The sequence below is a fragment of the Hypanus sabinus genome, chromosome 9 (genome assembly GCF_030144855.1).
Source record: "Hypanus sabinus isolate sHypSab1 chromosome 9, sHypSab1.hap1, whole genome shotgun sequence".
Taxonomy (NCBI): Eukaryota; Metazoa; Chordata; class Chondrichthyes; order Myliobatiformes; family Dasyatidae; genus Hypanus; species Hypanus sabinus.
In genome coordinates this window covers 161,383,290-161,401,708 of record NC_082714.1, presented here as the reverse complement: position 1 = coordinate 161,401,708, position 18,419 = coordinate 161,383,290, and the positions used below count along the sequence as shown (strand labels likewise).

Below are 18,419 nucleotides of genomic sequence, written 5' to 3'. Positions count from 1 at the left end.
GAGGGGTATGGGGTCTATGGTCCGGGTGTGGGTCGGTGGGACGAGGGTGAAGTTTGGATAGGTACATGGATGTGAGGGGTAGGGGGTCTATGGTCTGGGTGTGGGTCGATGGGACCAGGGAGAAGTTTGGATAGGAACATGGATGGGAGGGGTATGGGGTCTATGGTCTGGGTGTGGGTTGATGGGACCAGGGAGAAGTTTGGATAGGTACATGGATGGGAGGGGTATGGGGTCTATGGTCCGGGTGTGGGTCGATGGGACCAGGGAGAAGTTTGGATAGGTACATGGATGGGAGGGGTATGGGGTCTATGGTCTGGGTGTGGGTCAATGGGACCAGGGAGAAGTTTGGATGTACATGGATGGGAGGGGTAGGGGGTCTATGGTCTGGGTGTAGTTCGATGGGACCAGGGAGAAGTTTGGATGTACATGGATGGGAGGGGAATGGGGTCTATGGTCTGGGTGTGGGTCGATGGGACCAGGGAGAAGTTTGGATAGGTACATGGATGGGAGGGGTATGGGGTCTGTGGTCTGGGTGTGGGTCGATGGGACCAAGGAGAAGTTTGGATGTACATGGATGGGAGGGGTATGGGGTCTATGGTCTGGGTGTGGGTCGATGGGACCAGGGAGAAGTTTGGATAGGTACATGGATGGGAGGGGTAAGGGGTCTATTGTCCGGGTGTGGGTCGATGGGACCAGGGAGTAGTTTGGATGTACATGGATGGGAGGGGTATGGGGTCTATGATCCGGGTGTGGGTCGATGGGACCAGGGAGATGTTTGGATAGGTACATGGAAGAGAGGGGTACGGGGTCTATGGTCCGGGTGTGGGTCGATGGGACCAGGGAGAAGTTTGGATATGTACATGGATGGGAGGGGTATGGGGTCTATGGTCCGGGTGTGGGTCGATGGGACCAGGGAGAAGTTTGGATAGGTACATGGATGGGAGGGGTACGGGGTCTATGGTCCGGGTGTGGGTCGATGGGACCAGGGAGAAGTTTGGATGTACATGGATGGGAGGGGTATGGGGTCTATGGTCCGGGTGTGGGTCGATGGGACCAGGGAGTAGTTTGGATGTACATGGATGGGAGTGGTATGGGGTCTATGGTCTGGGTGTAGGTCGATGGGACCAGGGAGAAGTTTGGATGTAGATGGATGGGAGGGGTATGGGGTCTATGGTCTGGGTGTGGGTCGATGGGACCAGGGAGAAGTTTGGATAGGTACATGGATGGGAGGGGTATGGGGTCTATGGTCTGGGTGTGGGTCGATGGGACCAGGGAGAAGTTTGGATGTAGATGGATGGGAGGGGTATGGGGTCTATGGTCTGGGTGTGGGTCGATGGGACCAGGGAGAAGTTTGGATGTAGATGGATGGGAGGGGTATGGGGTCTATAGTCTGGGTGTGGGTCGATGGGACGAGGGAGAAGTTTGGATGTACATGGATGGGAGGGGTATGGGGTCTATGTCCGGGTGTGGGTCGATGGGACCAGGGAGAAGTTTGGATAGGTACATGGATGGGAGGGGTAAGGGGTCTATTGTCCGGGTGTGGGTCGATGGGACCAGGGAGTAGTTTGGATGTACATGGATGGGAGGGGTATGGGGTCTATGATCCGGGTGTGGGTCGATGGGACCAGGGAGATGTTTGGATAGGTACATGGAAGAGAGGGGTACGGGGTCTATGGTCCGGGTGTGGGTCGATGGGACCAGGGAGAAGTTTGGATAGGTACATGGATGGGAGGGGTATTGGGTCTATGGTCCGGGTGTGGGTCGATGGGACCAGGGAGAAGTTTGGATAGGTACATGGATGGGAGGGGTACGGGGTCTATGGTCCGGGTGTGGGTCGATGGGACCAGGGAGAAGTTTGGATGTACATGGATGGGAGGGGTATGGGGTCTATGGTCCGGGTGTGGGTCGATGGGACCAGGGAGTAGTTTGGATGTACATGGATGGGAGGGGTATGGGGTCTATGGTCTGGGTGTAGGTCGATGGGACCAGGGAGAAGTTTGGATGTAGATGGATGGGAGGGGTATGGGGTCTATGGTCTGGGTGTGGGTCGATGGGACCAGGGAGAAGTTTGGATAGGTACATGGATGGGAGGGGTATGGGGTCTATGGTCTGGGTGTGGGTCGATGGGACCAGGGAGAAGTTTGGATGTAGATGGATGGGAGGGGTATGGGGTCTATGGTCTGGGTGTGGGTCGATGGGACCAGGGAGAAGTTTGGATGTAGATGGATGGGAGGGGTATGGGGTCTATAGTCTGGGTGTGGGTCGATGGGACGAGGGAGAAGTTTGGATGTACATGGATGGGAGGGGTATGGGGTCTATGTCCGGGTGTGGGTCGATGGGACCAGGGAGAAGTTTGGATAGGTACATGGATGGGAGGGGTATGGGGTCTATGGTCTGGGTATGGGTCGATGGGACCAGGGAGAAGTTTGGATGTACATGGATGGGAGGGGCATGGGGTCTATGTCCGGGTGTGGGTCGATGGGACCAGGGAGAAGTTTGGAGAGGTACATGGATGGGAGGGGTATGGGGTCTATGGTCTGGGTGTGGGTCGATGGGACCAGGGAGAAGTTTGGAGAGGTACATTGGTGGGAGGGGTATGGGGTCTATGGTCCGGGTGTGGGTTGATGGGACCAGGGAGAAGTTTGGATGTACATGGATGGGAGGGGTATGGGGTCTATGGTCTGGGTGTGGGTCGATGGGACCAGGGAGAAGTTTGGAGAGGTACATGGATGGGAGGGGTATGGGGTCTATGGTCCGGGTGTGGGTCGATGGGACCAGGGAGAAGTTTGGATGTACATGGATGGGAGGGGTATGGGGTCTATGGTCTGGGTGTGGGTCGATGGGACCAGGGAGAAGTTTGGATAGGTACATGGATGGGAGGGGTATTGGGTCTATGGTCCGGGTGTGGGTCGATGGGACCAGGGAGAAGTTTGGATAGGTACATGGATGGGAGGGGTATGGGGTCTATGGTCTGGGTGTGGGTCGATGGGACCAGGGAGAAGTTTGGATAGGTACATGGATGGGAGGGGTATGGGGTCTATGGTCCGGGTGTGGGTCGGTGGGACGAGGGTGAAGTTTGGATAGGTACATGGATGGGAGGGGTAGGGGGTCTATGGTCTTGGTGTGGGTCGATGGGACCAGGGAGAAGTTTGGATAGGAACATGGATGGGAGGGGTATGGGGTCTATGGTCTGGGTGTGGGTTGATGGGACCAGGGAGAAGTTTGGATAGGTACATGGATGGGAGGGGTATGGGGTCTATGGTCCGGGTGTGGGTCGATGGGACCAGGGAGAAGTTTGGATAGGTACATGGATGGGAGGGGTATGGGGTCTATGGTCTGGGTGTGGGTCAATGGGACCAGGGAGAAGTTTGGATGTACATGGATGGGAGGGGTATGGGGTCTATGGTCTGGGTGTGGGTCGATGGGACCAGGGAGAAGTTTGGATGTACATGGATAGGAGGGGTATGGGGTCTATGGTCCGTGTGTGGGTCGATGAGAGTCGTGTGTTTAAATGGTTTAGCATGGACTAGATGGGCTGAAGGACCAGATTCTCTGCTGTATTTCTCTGTGACTCTAAAGAGTCCATCCAATAATACGATAAACGTCCCAGCATCTCAAATGACAGTTGTTGGGTGTCAAATACAGAAAATGTTTATCATCTCCGATATGTCATGAAATCCGTTGTTTCACAGCAGCAATGCAGTGCAAAACTAATAAATAAATAAACCATACAATAGTGAGGCCGTGTTTACGGACCGTTCAGAAATGTGATGGTAAAGAAATACAAGGGTGAAGTATTTTGGTAGAGGTCATTTAGGCAGTTCTGAAAAGGCATTCAGGAAGATAGGGGCTTGTGGACAAGGATGGGCATATCACTGAAAATCACCGTGCCCGGTCAGAAACACAACTCTTGACGTTATTATTAGAGACACAGGGAAACCCTGCTGGATCTTTGAACAAAACTTGTACGGTTTCAAATGGGGACACCGCAGTGAGTGACCTGGGTTCAGACATCTGCTCCTGTCTGTAAGGAGCTTGTGACCGCGAGGGGGTTTCAAAAGGTACATTTAATATCAGAGAAATGTATACAATATACATCCTGAAATTCTTATTCTTCACAAACATGCAAGCTGTCCACAGCACGCCTTCAGACTGCGTTGGTCATTGTCGCAAACTGTACATTTCACTGTATGTTTCGATAAATAACTCTGAATCTGAAACGTGAGACTCTTTGAGCCAATACCTTAGCCGCTGTAGGTCCGTGGCCTGTCAATTGCAACAACTCATTCTAAGTCGTGGAAGCAAACTGAAGCCCAAGTTGCAATTCAGTAAATACCGTCACGGCAGCGAGGGCAATATTAACACCCAGGGACTCAACACGTCAAGCAGCATCGATGGAAATGGACAGGCAATCGACGTTTCAGGCCGAGAGCCTTCGTCAGGATTGAGAAGGAAGGGGGAAGATGCCGGAATAAAAAGGTGGGGGAAGGTCAATATTATTTTCGAAATTCACAAACACTCCAAAGGTCATCACTGGGGACTGTGAATCCAGTGATCCGAGTTCAAATCCCGGTTGAATCTCTCTGTCGTCGGTGAGTTTGACAGCTCAGTCTCGTTCCCTTGTGCACGGGGAGAACAGTTCAGCGACAGCAGCCAGACTGCTCGTCTTGCGCACAGATTAATAAAGTGCGATGGTGGAATGGGCACCAGTTGGCAGAGGCCGGTTAGCTTGTCGCGACACTCCCGTCCAAAAGAACCGCGGGTTGGAGGTTTAATTGGCCTCTATGATCAGCCCCTGTTGTGTGGGTGAGATGGGGGAGGCGACGACTGGAATGTAGCGAGAAGAAAACGGGTTGAGTGTAGATGGATGTTAAGACCACGAGACCATAAGACAGGCCGTTTGGCCCATCGAGTCTGCTCCGCCATTTCATCAAGGCTGATCCAGTTCCCTCTCAGCCCCAATCTCCTGCCTTCTCCCCGTATCCCTTCATGTCCTGACCAATTAAGAACCTATCAACCTCTGCTTTAAATATACACAATGACTTGGCCTCCACAGCTGCCTGTGGCAAAGAATTCCACAGATTCACCGCTCTCTGGCTAAAGAAATTCCTTTTCATTTCCGTTCTAAAAGGACACCCCACTATCCTGAAGCCGTGTTCTCAGTTCTTTGACTCTCCCACGGTAGGAAACATCCTCTCCATGTCCACTGTCATGATTCAATAGGTTTCAATGAGGTCACCCATTCATTCATCTGAATTCTAGTGAACACAGGCCCAGAATCATCAAACACAAGCCATTCAGCCTGGAATCGTTTTTGTCAAACACCTTTAAACCCTCTCCAGTTTGAGAATGGTCTTTGTAAGAGGCCCAAAACTGCCCACAATACTCCAACTGAGGCATCACCAGAGCTTTATCAAGTCTTAACATTACATCCTTGCTTTTATATTCCAGTCCTCTCGAAATGAATGCTAACTCACCAAATGCCTTCCTCACCATAGGCTCAACCTGCAAATTAATCTTCAGGCAATCCTGCACAAGGGCTCCCAAGTCCCTTCACACCTCTGTTTGTATTTTCTCTCCATTAGAAAATAGTCAGCCCGTTCATTTCTTTGACCAAAGTGCATTGCCATACACTTTCTGACACTGTATTCCATCTGCCATTCTCCTAATCGGTCTTAAATCCTCAGTAGCCTCTCTACTTCCTCAAAACTATCTGCCCTTGCAGCTATCTTCATATCATCTGCAAACTTTGCAACAAGACCATTAGTTCTGTTGTCCAAACACGAGGAAATCTGCAGATGCTGGAAATTCAAACAACACACACAAAATGCTGGTGGAACACAGCAGGCCAGGCAGCATCTGTAGGGAGAAGCACTGTCAATGTTTCGGGCCGAGACCCTTCGTCAGGACCCTCCTGCCAATTCTGTTGTCTGTATCGTTGACATATAATGTAAAAAGAATTGGTCCCAACACAGACCCCTGTGGAACACCACTAGTCACTGGCAACCAGCCAGAAAAGGCTCCCTTTGTTCCCACTCTTTGCCTCCTGCCGGTCGGCCAAGGCTCTATCCATGCTTTAATCTTTCCTGTAATACCACGGGCTCACAGCATGTTAAGCAGCCTCACGTGTGGCACCTTGTCAAAGACTTTCTGAAAATCCAAGTACTGATACATTCGATGGGCTGAGCGTCTCGTTCCATACTGTATGACGGAACTATGCCAATGGGCGATACTTGACTGCAGAAGGTCTCTCTCACCGCACCCCCCCCCCCCCCACCCACGAGCTGTAATCATGTCACTCTCACCGTTAACTGTATCACAAATATCTCCAACTTCTTTCATCCTGAAGTACTTCAAGAGCATCACATAAACCGGCTCTGCCACTGAAAATGTCAATCCTGGCCAGAGGGGAGGGGGTTTCTAAAGGAACACGGAGGGTCAGGCAGCTTCTGTGGAGGGAAATGGAGGGTCGACGGTTCAGACCAAGACCCCCAACCCCGCAGATGCTGCTCAACCCGCTGAGTTCTGCCAGCAGATCGTTTGTTGCTCCACATTCGAGTCGAGTTTATTGGCATTTAACTGTAAATGTATGTAACATATATAGTCATATAATGTATAGAAATAAGACATTTTCCAAACCAGGGCATTTAGCACTGTGGCACACATAACCCATGATAATTTATCAAGTTAGGGACAAAGACTACAGGTGAATCACACATACATTACAAACTAAGGAGCATTAATATTAAATATTCTAAGTTACGGAGCAGATTAACCAGTGACAGTTGGAATACAATTCCAGCCTCTGGATCCGTTGTATCTCTGGAAATGGATGGGGGGGGGGGGAATTATGGTGGAAATTTTGAATTCAGTTGAAGGCACAGCCTCTGGAGTATTGATGGAAGTCTGGACCGGCTGGAAATCAGACGTGCAGACCTTGGAGCCTGTATGGCCGGAGGAGGGAAGGTTGACTTTCCCGTCGGGATCAGGAAACAAGGACGGGAATTTGAAAGCCAAAGGAGTGAAGGTCTGGGACCACGGGCAGGGGTTGAAAGGGGGAAAGAGCAGAGACAGCAACCTGCATGAACTCAAGTTTAAATTAAGTCCGATGGTGGGTGCTGGATCAGGCACATCCTACAGAACAACAGGTAGGGTGAAAGTTTTAGCAAAATTACACGGGCGAGAAACAGGGCTTTGGTCCAACGGGACGAAGCACGCACACCTAGATTTCCGTACCTAAGTCAGCTGCACTTGCCAATGTTTGGCCCAAATCCCTCTAACCCAGGCATTCCCAACCATAGACAAATACCATTAAGTGGTCTGTAGACCACAGGTTGGGAACCCCTGTACTAAACCTTTCCAAAATATGTCCCTGCCCAAGTGTCTTTTAAATATTGTTAATGCCTTGGGGGCAGCTACTTCCCCTCTGCCATCAGCTTTCCGAATGGACAATCAACCTGTGTACACTACCTCAGTATTATTTCTCCTTTTCACTCTCTTCTTGAGCTCCTTCATTCAAGGCAATTCAATGTTAACAGATTTCATTAATATGCACTGCACTGTACTGCTGCCACAAAACACCACATTTCCCAGTGATATTAAACCTAATCTGATTCTGTAGTTGAAGTTAGTTTGTTGTAGATCAACCATAAACCGGTATACCACCCAAACGAAACGAGGTCTATAGAAGGTGTTCCCAAGCTGGGGTCCGTATTGGTTCATGGCATAAAAAAGGCTGAGAACCTCTGTTCTAGACCAAGGTGCACAACGCAGTACAGATAACTCCCATACAACACATGAACTAATATTTCCACAAATAAATTCATTTTAGAAGAAAGACATTTAGCAGAAGGTGCACTTACAACACAAACTCACCAATTTACAATTGTGTACAACTGCTACACAATATCCCAACTCATTAGTCAGAGGGTCGAGCTCGAGAGCAGCTCTATCAAACTCTGGTTGGACCACACTTGTGCGCAGTTCTAGTTGCCTCCTTATAGGAAGGGTGCAGAAGCTTTAGAGAGGGTGTGGAGGAGATTTACCAGGATGGTGCCTGGGTTAGAGAGCACGTCTTATGAGCACAGGTTGAGCAAACGAGGGCTTTTCTCTTTGGAATGAAAGAGGGTAAAAGGTTGATAGAGGTGTACAAGATGAGAAGAGGCATAGACTGTCTCCCAGGGCCGAAATGGCTAATACAAAGGGGCATCGTTTTAAGGTTTCGGAGGAAAGTATCGGGGGGGGGCGGAGGAGTGGTGTCAGAGGTTCTTTACACAGGGGGTGGCGGGTGCATGGTGCACGGCCAGGGTGGAGTAGAGACAGATACTACAGGGACAAAGTAAAATTTGTTATCAGAGGACATACATGTCACCACATGCAACCCTGAGATTCCTTTTCTGCAGTAAACATCAGGAACTGTAAACAAACTGCAAATACAGATAACGAGCACGAAATCACAATATAAAAGAGTCATTAAATGAGTCAGTTATACCCCTCTGTTCAAGAGCCTGATGGTTGAGGGGTAGTAACTGTTCCTGAACCTGGTGGTTCAGGTCCTGAGGCTCCCGTACCTTCCACCTGATGGCAGCAGAAAAGAGCAAGGCCGGGGTGGTGAGGATCTTTGATGATGGATGCTGCTTTTCTACGGCAACATCTCATGTCGATGTGCTCAATGGTTGGGAGGGTTTTACTCGTGAAGTACTGGGCTGAATGTACTACCTTTTGTAGGAGTTTCCACTCAAAGGCTTTGGTGCTTTCATACCAGGCCGTAATGCAGCCAATCAGCACACTTTCCACTACACATCTAAAGTTTCAGAAACTTTCAGGTCGGTATATAGATGATATAAAAAATGGAGGGGATGTAGGAGGGAAAGGTCAGATTGATCTTGGAGCAGGTTAAAAAGGCGGCACAACATCGTGGGTCGAAGAGCCTGTTACCGTCAAGCTCCGAGACCTGGGCCTCCGTACATCCACCTGCAACTGCTCTACTCTCTCTAGGCTACGCACAGCTCAAATGCCATCTATAAATTTGCCAACAGTACAACTATTGGCAGAATTTCTGATGGTGACAAGGAGGTACAGGATGGTACAGGAGCGTGACAGATCGGCTGGTTGAGTAGCGTTGCAACAACAACAGGAGTAAGACCAAGGAGCTGATAGGGGACTTTAGGAAGGGAGGTCTAGAGAACTCACACCAGTCCTCACTGAGGGGTTAGCAGTGAGTAGCTTCAAGTTCCTGGGTCTCTGAAGGTCCATCCAGGGTCTTAACACATTGGTGCAATTACAAAGAAGGCATGAGAGTAGCTTAATTTCATTCGGAGCTTGGGGAGACCTGGTCTGTCAAAGACACTCACACATTCCCACAGATGTACCGTGGAGAGCATTCCAACAGGTTGCATCACCTTCGGTGCAGAGGGGCCACGGCACAGGATGGATTACAGCTGCAGAGAGCTGTGAACTCAGGCTGGTCCATCGTGGGGGCTAGCCCCCCCAGCATCCAGGACACCTTCAGAAGTCTTTTTAAGATGTTTGCACTACCTATTTCACTTAACAAATTTAACATACATACACATACACTAACATCAACAGCATATGTCACCAAATTTGTTGAATTTGGGGCAGCGGTACAATACATAGTAATAAAGCAAAACAATGTGAATTATAGTAAGTATGTCATGAAGTAAGAGAGCTGATTCTGATTCTCAAAAGGCGATGCCTCAGAAAGGCGGCATTTGTCATTAAGGACCCCCCGCCACCCAGGCCATGCCCTCTTCTCACTGCTACAATCAGGGAGGAGGTACAGGAGCCTGAAGGCACAAACTCCGCCATCAGATTTCTGAATGGTCAGTGAACCCATGAGCACTTATTAAGTATTTTTCGCTCTCTTTTTGCACTACTACTTTAATTAAATTTTTATACAATTGATCATTTTTAATATGTATTGCATTGTACTACGAAGCAAATTTCATGCCATATGCCAGTGATATTAAACCTGGACAACACACACAAAATGCTGGAGGAACTCAGCAGGCCAGGCAGCACCTACGGCAAAATGTAAAGTCGACATTTTGGGCCGAGACCCTTCAGCAGGAATAGAGGGGAAAAAGGATGAGGAGTAGATTTAAAAGGTGTGAAGAGGGGAGAGAGAAACACAAGGTGATAGGTGAGACTGGGGGGCGGGGTGGAGTAAAGAGCTGGGAAGTCGATTGGTGAAATGGATATTGGGAGAATCTGATAGGAGAGGACAAAAAGCCATGGAAGAAAAGGGTGAGGAGCACCAGCAAGAGGCGATGGGCAGGCCACCTCCAACAGGACCCAACCAACAAGCCTTCTTTCCCTCCCCTCCCTTTCCGCAGGGATCACTCCCTACACGACTTCCTTGTCCATTCATCCCTCCCACTGATCTCCCTCCTGCCACTTATCCTTGAAGCGGAACAAGTGCTACACCTGCCCCTACACCTCCTCCCTCACTACCATTCAGGGCCCTAAACAGTCCTTCCAGGTGAGGCGACACTTCACCTGAGTCTGTTGGGGGTCGTATACTGAGTCTGGCGCTCTCGATGTGGCCTCCTGTACATCAGTGAGACCCAACATAGGTTAGGAGACCGTCTCGCTGAGTACCTACCCACCCGCCGGAACAAGTGGGATCTCCCAGTGGCCACCCATTTTAATTCCACTTCCCATTCCCATTCCATTATGTCAACCCGTGGGTTCTTCTACCGTTGCGATGAGGCCACACTCAGGTTGGAGGAACAACACCTTGTATATTCCATCTGGGTAGCCTCCAACCTGATGGTATGAACACTGATTTCTCAAACTTCTAGTAACCTCCCCCTTCACCATTCCCCTTCCCTCTCTCAGCTTAACTCCTTGCCTGCCCATCACCTCCCTCTGGTGCTCCTCCCCTTTTCTTTCTTCCATGGCTTTCTGTCCTTCTCCAGCCCTGCATCTCTTTCACCAATTGACTTCCCAGCTCTTTACTTCATCCCTCCCCCTCCTATTTTCACCTATCGCCTTTCTCCCCTCCCCTCCCCTTTAAATCTACTCCTTATCGTTTCTCTCCAGTCCTGCTTACAGTTTTCAGCCTGAAACGTCGACTGTACTTTTTTCCGTAGATGCTGCCTGGCCTGCTGAGTTCCTCCAGCGCTGTGCGTGTGCGTGTCTCTGTGTGTTTTGTTTGGATTTTCAGCATCTGCAGATTTTCTCTTGTGTGATATTAAACCTGATTCTAATTCTGAGCTGTGATGTTCTATTTTCCTGTCCAGATGAAGATGAAGATGACAGATGAAGGCCAGCAGGCAAAGCATCTTCTGTGTAGATACTTCCAGGGAACCGTGGTCTGTGCCACGAGAGGAACGGGGTTGAAGCGAGATCTCGGGGTGTAACAATGACATCAGGGCTACTTCTGTGATGGGACCCAGGACCAAAGGTTCTGTGGCAGAGGTTCGCCCCTCAGGTCCTGGAGGAGGGCGCTCAGCCAGAAACTGCTGCCAGGAACATCCCTGCTGATAACAACACACACAAAATGCTGGTGGAACGCAGCAGGCCAGGCAGCATCTACAAGGAGAAGCGCTGTCGACGTTTCGGGCCGAGAAAACCTTTCATCAGGACAGTCGACAGCGCTTCTCCCTGTAGATGCTGCCTGGCCTGCTGTGTTCTACCAACATTTTGTGTGTGTGGAATGAACTTCCAGCATCTGCAGATTTCCTCGTGTTTGCTCTTTAACATCCCTGCTGATGCTGTGTTTCAGACAATGTGGTCAGGAGGCAGAATACAGGCCGGACAAATTAGAACCGTGGGGGCAACACGGGCTGTGTTCACTAAACCCCATTAACAGCTTGTCTGAGATTTAGAATTCAAACAACGGAACTTGTCAGAAGTACCCCACTAACACGCCAAGAGCAATCAACCAGGTTTGGGGGACACCTACAGAAACCATTTCCTTCTGTCAGTGTCAGCTCCCTGCAGACCCCCGCATAAGAATGTTTCTCTGATCCCGTCCCAGCCAAAGTACCGCGGTTACCTTTCCAATCTCATTAAACGATCAATCCCAAAAATTGCAGATGACAGATTAAGGCTACCTGTGTGGACCTGCACTCTCAGACAGGCCTGTGCACCTTATCTGCATTCTTTTTTTGCAATAATGTCGCGAAGTCGCAGCGTACAGCAGAGCTGGGACTTCTCGGCCTTTTAAACCCTCTCCGGCTTTTCCAACAACCCCCCGAGCCTCCTGCCATCTTCCGCCTCTCGCATTGCTCAGAAGCCGCTGTTCCGGAGCTTCTCCCCCCGGGAAACGCAGAGACACCGCCCCCTTCCCAGACAGGAGCGGGACCCACGAGAAAGCCAACACTTATATCTGCACCGGCTGAGAACGAAAGGGAAAGACTGCAGAACAATAGTTTGCTGACATTTGCTCATCGCCAGACTTTTGCAATGAAAGGACGACGCTGTTGCATGCACAGGACGAGGCCCCAATGCAACAACGCGCAAGGCGGGAGCGGGGCTTAAACTGTGGGAAAGTGGGTGAAACGTTGCATTTTACTACCTGCCAACGCCTCGAAAATTGCTTGCGCCATCTTGGAGCTTCTCTGCTGTATTTGAGGTTGGGACGATGGGAAATGGAGAGAGAGAGCGAGGAGGCGAGAGAAACCCCGGGCGGAGGCAGTAGAGCCCACGATCCCCACTAGAGGGAGCTGCAGGCCGCCGGTCGCCAGCCGCCGCGCCTCAACCATTCCGCCAGCAGGTGGAGCAGTTTGCTCGCCCGGGCCCAACACAGTTCAATCCACCCTACACAATTCAACACAGCCCAATCCACCCTACACAATTCAACACAGCCCAATCCACCCTACACAATTCAACACAGCCCAATCCACCCTACACAATTCAACACAGCCCAATCCACCCTACACAATTCAACACAGCCCAATCCACCCTACACAATTCAACACAGCCCAATCCACCCTACACAATTCAACACAGCCCAATCCACCCTACACAATTCAACACAGCCCAATCCACCCTACACAATTCAACACAGCCCAATCCACCCTACACAATTCAACACAGCCCAATCCACCCTACACAATTCAACACAGCCCAATCCACCCTACACAATTCAACACAGCCCAATCCACCCTACACAATTCAACACAGCCCAATCCACCCTACACAATTCAACACAGCTCAATCCACCCTACACAATTCAACACAGCCCAATCCACCCTACACAATTCAACACAGCCCAATCCACCCTACACAATTCAACACAGCCCAATCCACCCTACACAATTCAACACAGTTCAATCCACCCTACACAATTCAACACAGCCCAATCCACCCTACACAATTCAACACAGCCCAATCCACCCTACACAATTCAACCCAATTCAATCCATCCGGTTCATTGCCCCTGAATTAGATAGGGTGAGAATTGGTATTTGGCCACAGCGGTACGGTGCAAAATTGCAAAAAGTAAATAACAGTACAACAAAAAGAGGAAGTTTTAGCTTGGTGCTTTTCAGATTTAGAATCAGGTTTATGAAGGGCCCAGGCCTGAAATGTTGACTGTTTATTCCCCTCCATAGATGCTGCCTGACCTGCAGTGTTTGCAGTGTGTTGCTCTGGATATTCAGTATCTGCAGAATGTGAGAAGCTGCAGAGAGTGGTGGAGTCTGCCCAGTATATCCTGGGCACATCCCTCCCCACCGTTGGTAGTATCGAGAGCAGGTGGTGCTTCAGGAAAGCAGCAACCATTATCAAAGATCCCCGCCATCTGGCCATACTGCTCCCGTCAGGCAGGAAGTACAGAAGCCTGAAGCTGCACACCACAAGAACAGCTACTTCCCCTCAACCATTCAGTTCTTGAATCAACAAGCACAGCCCAAATCACCAGCTCAGTTGAGCAACACTGTGTCCACTTTGATTGCTTTGCCCAAAAATGGACTTCAATTTTTTTGTTCTAATTCAAAGTTCAAAGTAAAATTTATTATCAGATTACATTTACTTTTACAGATTACTTCTGAAAAGCATCAAGTTGGGTAAGTCACTGGGACTGGATGGGATGTACCCCAGGCTACTGTGGGAAGCGAGGGAGGAGATTGATGAGCCTCTGGTGATGATCTTCGCGGTTCCGGAGGATTGTAGGGTTGCGGATGTTGTTCCTTTATTCAAGAAAGGGAGTAGAGATAGCCCAGGAAATTATAGACCAATGAGTCTTCCCTCAGTGGTTGGTAAGTTGATGGAGAAGATGCTGAGAGGCAGGATTTATGAACATTTGGAAAGGTATAATATGATTAAAAATAGTCAGCATGGCTTTGTCAAGGGCAGGTCGTGCCTTAGGGGCCTGACTGAATGTTTTGAGGGTGTGACTAAACACATTGATGAAGGAAGAGCAGTAGATGTAGTGTATATGGATTTCAGCAAGGTATTTGATAGGGTATCCCATACAAGGCTTATTGGGAAAGTAAGGAAATATGGGATCCAAGGGGACATTGCTTTGTGGATCCAGAAGTGGCTTGCCTACAGAAGGCAAAGAGGTGTTGTAGACGGGTCATATTCTGCATGGAGGCTGGTGACCAGTGTAGTGCCTCAGGGATCTGTTCTGGGACCCCTTCTCTTCATGATGTTTATTAATGACCTGGATGAGGAAGTGGAGGGATGGGTTAGTAAATTTTTCGATGACACCAATGTTGGAGGTGTTGTGGATAGTGTGGGGGGCTGTCAGAGGTTACAGCAGGACAGTGATAGGATGCAAAACTGGGCTGAGAAGTGGCAGATGTGTCTTTTAAGACACTCCTGGATGGATTCATGGAGCTAAGAAAAATAGAGGGCTATGGGTAAGCCCAGGTAGTTCTAACGTAAGGACATGTTTGGCACAGCTTTGTGGGCCAAAGGGCCTGTATTGTGCTGTAGGTTTTCTATGTTTCTATCAACCCAGATAAGTGTGAAGTGGTTCATTTTGGTAGGTCAAATAAGATGGTAGAATATAGTATTAATGGCAAGACTCTTGGCAGTGTGGAGGATCAGAGAGATCTTGGGGTCCAAGTCATTAGGACACTCAAAGCTGCTGTGCAGGTTGACTCTGTGGTTAAGAAGGCATACAGCACATTGGCCTTCATCAACTCTGGGATTGAGGGATTAAGAGCCGACAGGTAATGTTATAGCTATATAGGACCCTGGTCAGACCCCACTTGGAGTACTGTGCTCAGTTCTGGTTGCCTCACTGCAGGAAGGATGTGGAAACTATAGAAAGGGTGCAGAGGAGATTTACAAGGATGTTGCCTGGATTGGGGAGCATGCCGTATGAGAAGAGGGTGAGTGAACTTGGTCTTTTCTCCTTGGAGCGATAGAGGATGAGAGGTGACCTGATAGAGATGATGAGATGATGAGAAGCACTGATTGAGTGAATAGTCAGAGGTTTTTTCCCTGGGCTGAAATGGCTAACATGAGAGGGCACAGTTTTAAAGTGCTTGGAAGTAGATACAGCAGAGATGTCAGGGGTAACTTTTTCACGCAGAGGGTGCTGAGTGTGTCGAATGGGCTGCCAGCAACGGTGGTGGAAGCAGAAACGATAGGGTCTTTTAAGACACTCCTGGATGGATTCATGGAGCTAAGAAAAATAGAGGGCTATGGGTAAGCCCAGGTAGTTCTAACGTAAGGACATGTTCAGCACAGCTTTGTGGGCCAAAGGCCTGTATTGTGCTGTAGGTTTTCTATGTTTCCATGTTTCTATTTGCTTAATTTATGTAATAATTGTGAATTGCGAGTCTTTGATGTGTCAGTGATGCTGCATAAGTAAGTTTCTCTTTGCACTTGCGCACACACGGACTTGTGTGTCTGACAATAAACCCGACTTAGCCTTTGATATTTGCCTGTAGGGAAGGCATGGTCTAATTACAAGCAGTTACTTGCAGAGAAAGAAGCATAGCTGTTGTGCTTGCGATGTGACCAGTAAGTGCCGATCATTAGGTGTGAGACAGAGCCAATTCAATGGGCCAAATGGCCTAATTCTCTTCCCATGTTTTAGTTAAGACACTCTGATGTTGTCATCACCTTGTCACTGTCCAAACTACATGCAGTTTCAAATTAACTCTCTCGAGTAGCTTCACCCAGAGAGTGGTCTTCATGGAATGAACTGCCAAAGGAAGTGGTTGAGGCAGGTACATGAACAATATTTGCCAGTCTCTTGCACGGGTACATGGACAGAAAAGGTTTAAAGCAGAGGTTCACAACTTGGCAAATGGGAGTAGTTTTGTTGGGAATGTTGGTCGGAATGGGATAAGCTGCTTTGGTGGAACAGTTATAACCCCTCAACCATCAGGCAGGAGGTAAAGGTGCCTCAGGTCCCACATTACCAGGTTCAGGAACGGTTATAACCCCTCAACCATCAGGCAGGAGGTAAAGGTGCCTCAGGTCCCACATTACCAGGTTCAGGAACGGTTATAACCCTTCATCCATCAGGCAGGAGGTAAAGGTGCCTCAGGTCCCACATTACCAGGTTCAGGAACAATTATTACCTCTTGACCATAAGGAAGAAGGTACGGGAGCCTCAGTCCCATGCCATCAGCTTCAGGAACAGTTATTACCCTACGACCATCAGCCAGGAGGTAAAGGAGCCTTAGGTCCCACTCCGCTAGGTTCAGGAACAATAACTACCCCTCAACCATCTGGCTCCTGAGGGGATAATGTTACTCACCTCAACACTGTTTCCCCAACCTACCCACTTTCAAGGACTCTTCATCTTGTGTTCTTCACATTTATGGATTGATTATTTATTTAATTATTTATATATTTGGGGGGTTTTTTTTGCATTTGCAGTTTGTTGACTTTTGCACATTGGCTGTTTGCGTGTGGTTTTTAATTGATTCTATTGAGTTTGTATTTATTGTAAATGCCCACAAGAAAATGAATTTTGGGTAACATATATGTACTTTGATAATAAATTTACTTTTAAGTTTGGTTTGCCCGTATTTTGAACGCCAGCTCCGTTTGTTCCTACAGGAAACATTTAACTGGTAATATTAATAGGTGCTGTAAACTGAGAAACAGAATCAGTGTTTGAATCACTTTCACTTTTTACAAATATCACAAATGCAGTTTTAAGTAACATCATATACTTTCTGCAAAAATAACAGAATTCTCCTTTGACACAGCAGTAAAAAGGAATTGAAAACACAAAATATGCCACAAATTCTTGATTTAACAAGATGTACATAGATCACAATGACTGCAAAACAAAATCTATCAACAAGGTTTGCAAAATAAACAATTGGCATTATGAATATAATACACTCAGTGGCTGCTTTATTAGGCACCTCCTGTACCTAGTGTAAGTTTGTGATCTTCTGCTGCTGTGGCCTATCCATTTCAAGGTTTGATGTGTTGTACATTCAGGGATTCTCTTCGGCACACTGCTGTTGTAACGTGTGGTATTTGAGTTACTGTCGCTTTCCTGTCAGCTTGAACCAGTCTGTCCTCTTTCCTCTGACCTCTCTCATTAACAAGGTGTTTTCACTCACAGAGTTGCCTCTTACTGGATGTTTTTTACTTTTCCCACCATTCTCTGTAAACTCTAGACTGTTGTGAGTGAAAATCCCAGGAGATCAGTAGCTTCTGAGATACTCAAACCACCCCATCTGGCACCAACATTTATTCCTTAGATCAAAGTCACCCTTAGATCACATTCCTTCCCCATTCTGATGTTTGGTCTGAACAACAACTGAACCTCTTGACCATGTCTGCATGCTTTTATGCATTGAGTTGCTGCCACATGATTGGGTAATCAGATATTTGCATTAATGATATGTACAGGTGTAACTAGTAAGTGGCCATTCAGTGTATGATACAATCTTTAACACTCAACATCTCTAAAATTATTGAGAGCTGATATCAATGCTTCACACTACATTTGGTGGCCATTTTTTAGGTACAAACATGCTTAACCCCTTGCTCTACTCACTTTACACTTAGGACCGTATGGTTAAGCACAGCTCCAATGCCTTACTTAAGTTTGCTGACAGCACCACTGTCATTGGCTGAATCAAAGCTGGTGACAAATCAGCATATAGGAGGGAGACTGAGCTGAGCTGAGCGATGCCACAACAGCAATCTCTCACTCAATGTCAACACGACCACTGAGTTCAGAAAGAGGAAACCAGACACCCCTGAGCCAGACCTCATCGGGGGATCAGGGGTGGAGAGGATCAGCAACTTGGAATTCCAGATTCAGCATGACATCTAAAACCCTGACAAACTTCAACAGAGGTGTGGTGGAGAGTATACTGACTGGCTGCGTCACAGCCCGGTATGGGAACACCAATGCCCTTGAACGGAAAATCCTACAAGAAGTAGTGGAGATGGCCCAGCCCATCGTGGTATAAGGCCCTCCCCATCACTGAGCACATCTACATGGAACTGTTGCA

The 18,419-nt window shown here is 48.5% G+C and overlaps 2 protein-coding genes across 2 annotated transcripts in view; one reads left to right on the top strand and one right to left on the bottom strand.

The window, feature by feature from the left end:
* The window catches only part of LOC132399982 (zinc finger protein 341-like), a 43,967-nt gene extending 31,331 nt beyond the window's left edge, over positions 1-12,636 (bottom strand). The window contains exon 1 of the mRNA XM_059980991.1: positions 12,545-12,636. Coding sequence (XP_059836974.1) covers positions 12,545-12,575 — 31 coding nt within the window. The 5' untranslated portion in view covers positions 12,576-12,636. The remainder of the gene's footprint in view (positions 1-12,544) is intronic.
* LOC132399983 (uncharacterized) lies at positions 18-10,975 on the top strand. The gene is made up of 2 exons (XM_059980992.1): positions 18-1,071; positions 1,645-10,975. The coding sequence occupies exon 2, from the start codon at positions 2,012-2,014 to the stop codon at positions 2,936-2,938; it is 927 nt and encodes a 308-aa protein (XP_059836975.1). The 5' UTR covers positions 18-1,071; positions 1,645-2,011; the 3' UTR covers positions 2,939-10,975.
* Positions 12,637-18,419: the final 5,783 nt, after the last annotated feature.

Excerpts from the sequence above, each read along its gene's own strand:
- LOC132399983 (XM_059980992.1), top strand. The coding sequence starts at position 2,012 with ATGGGAGGGGTATGGGGTCTATGGTCTGGGTGTGGGTCGATGGGACCA.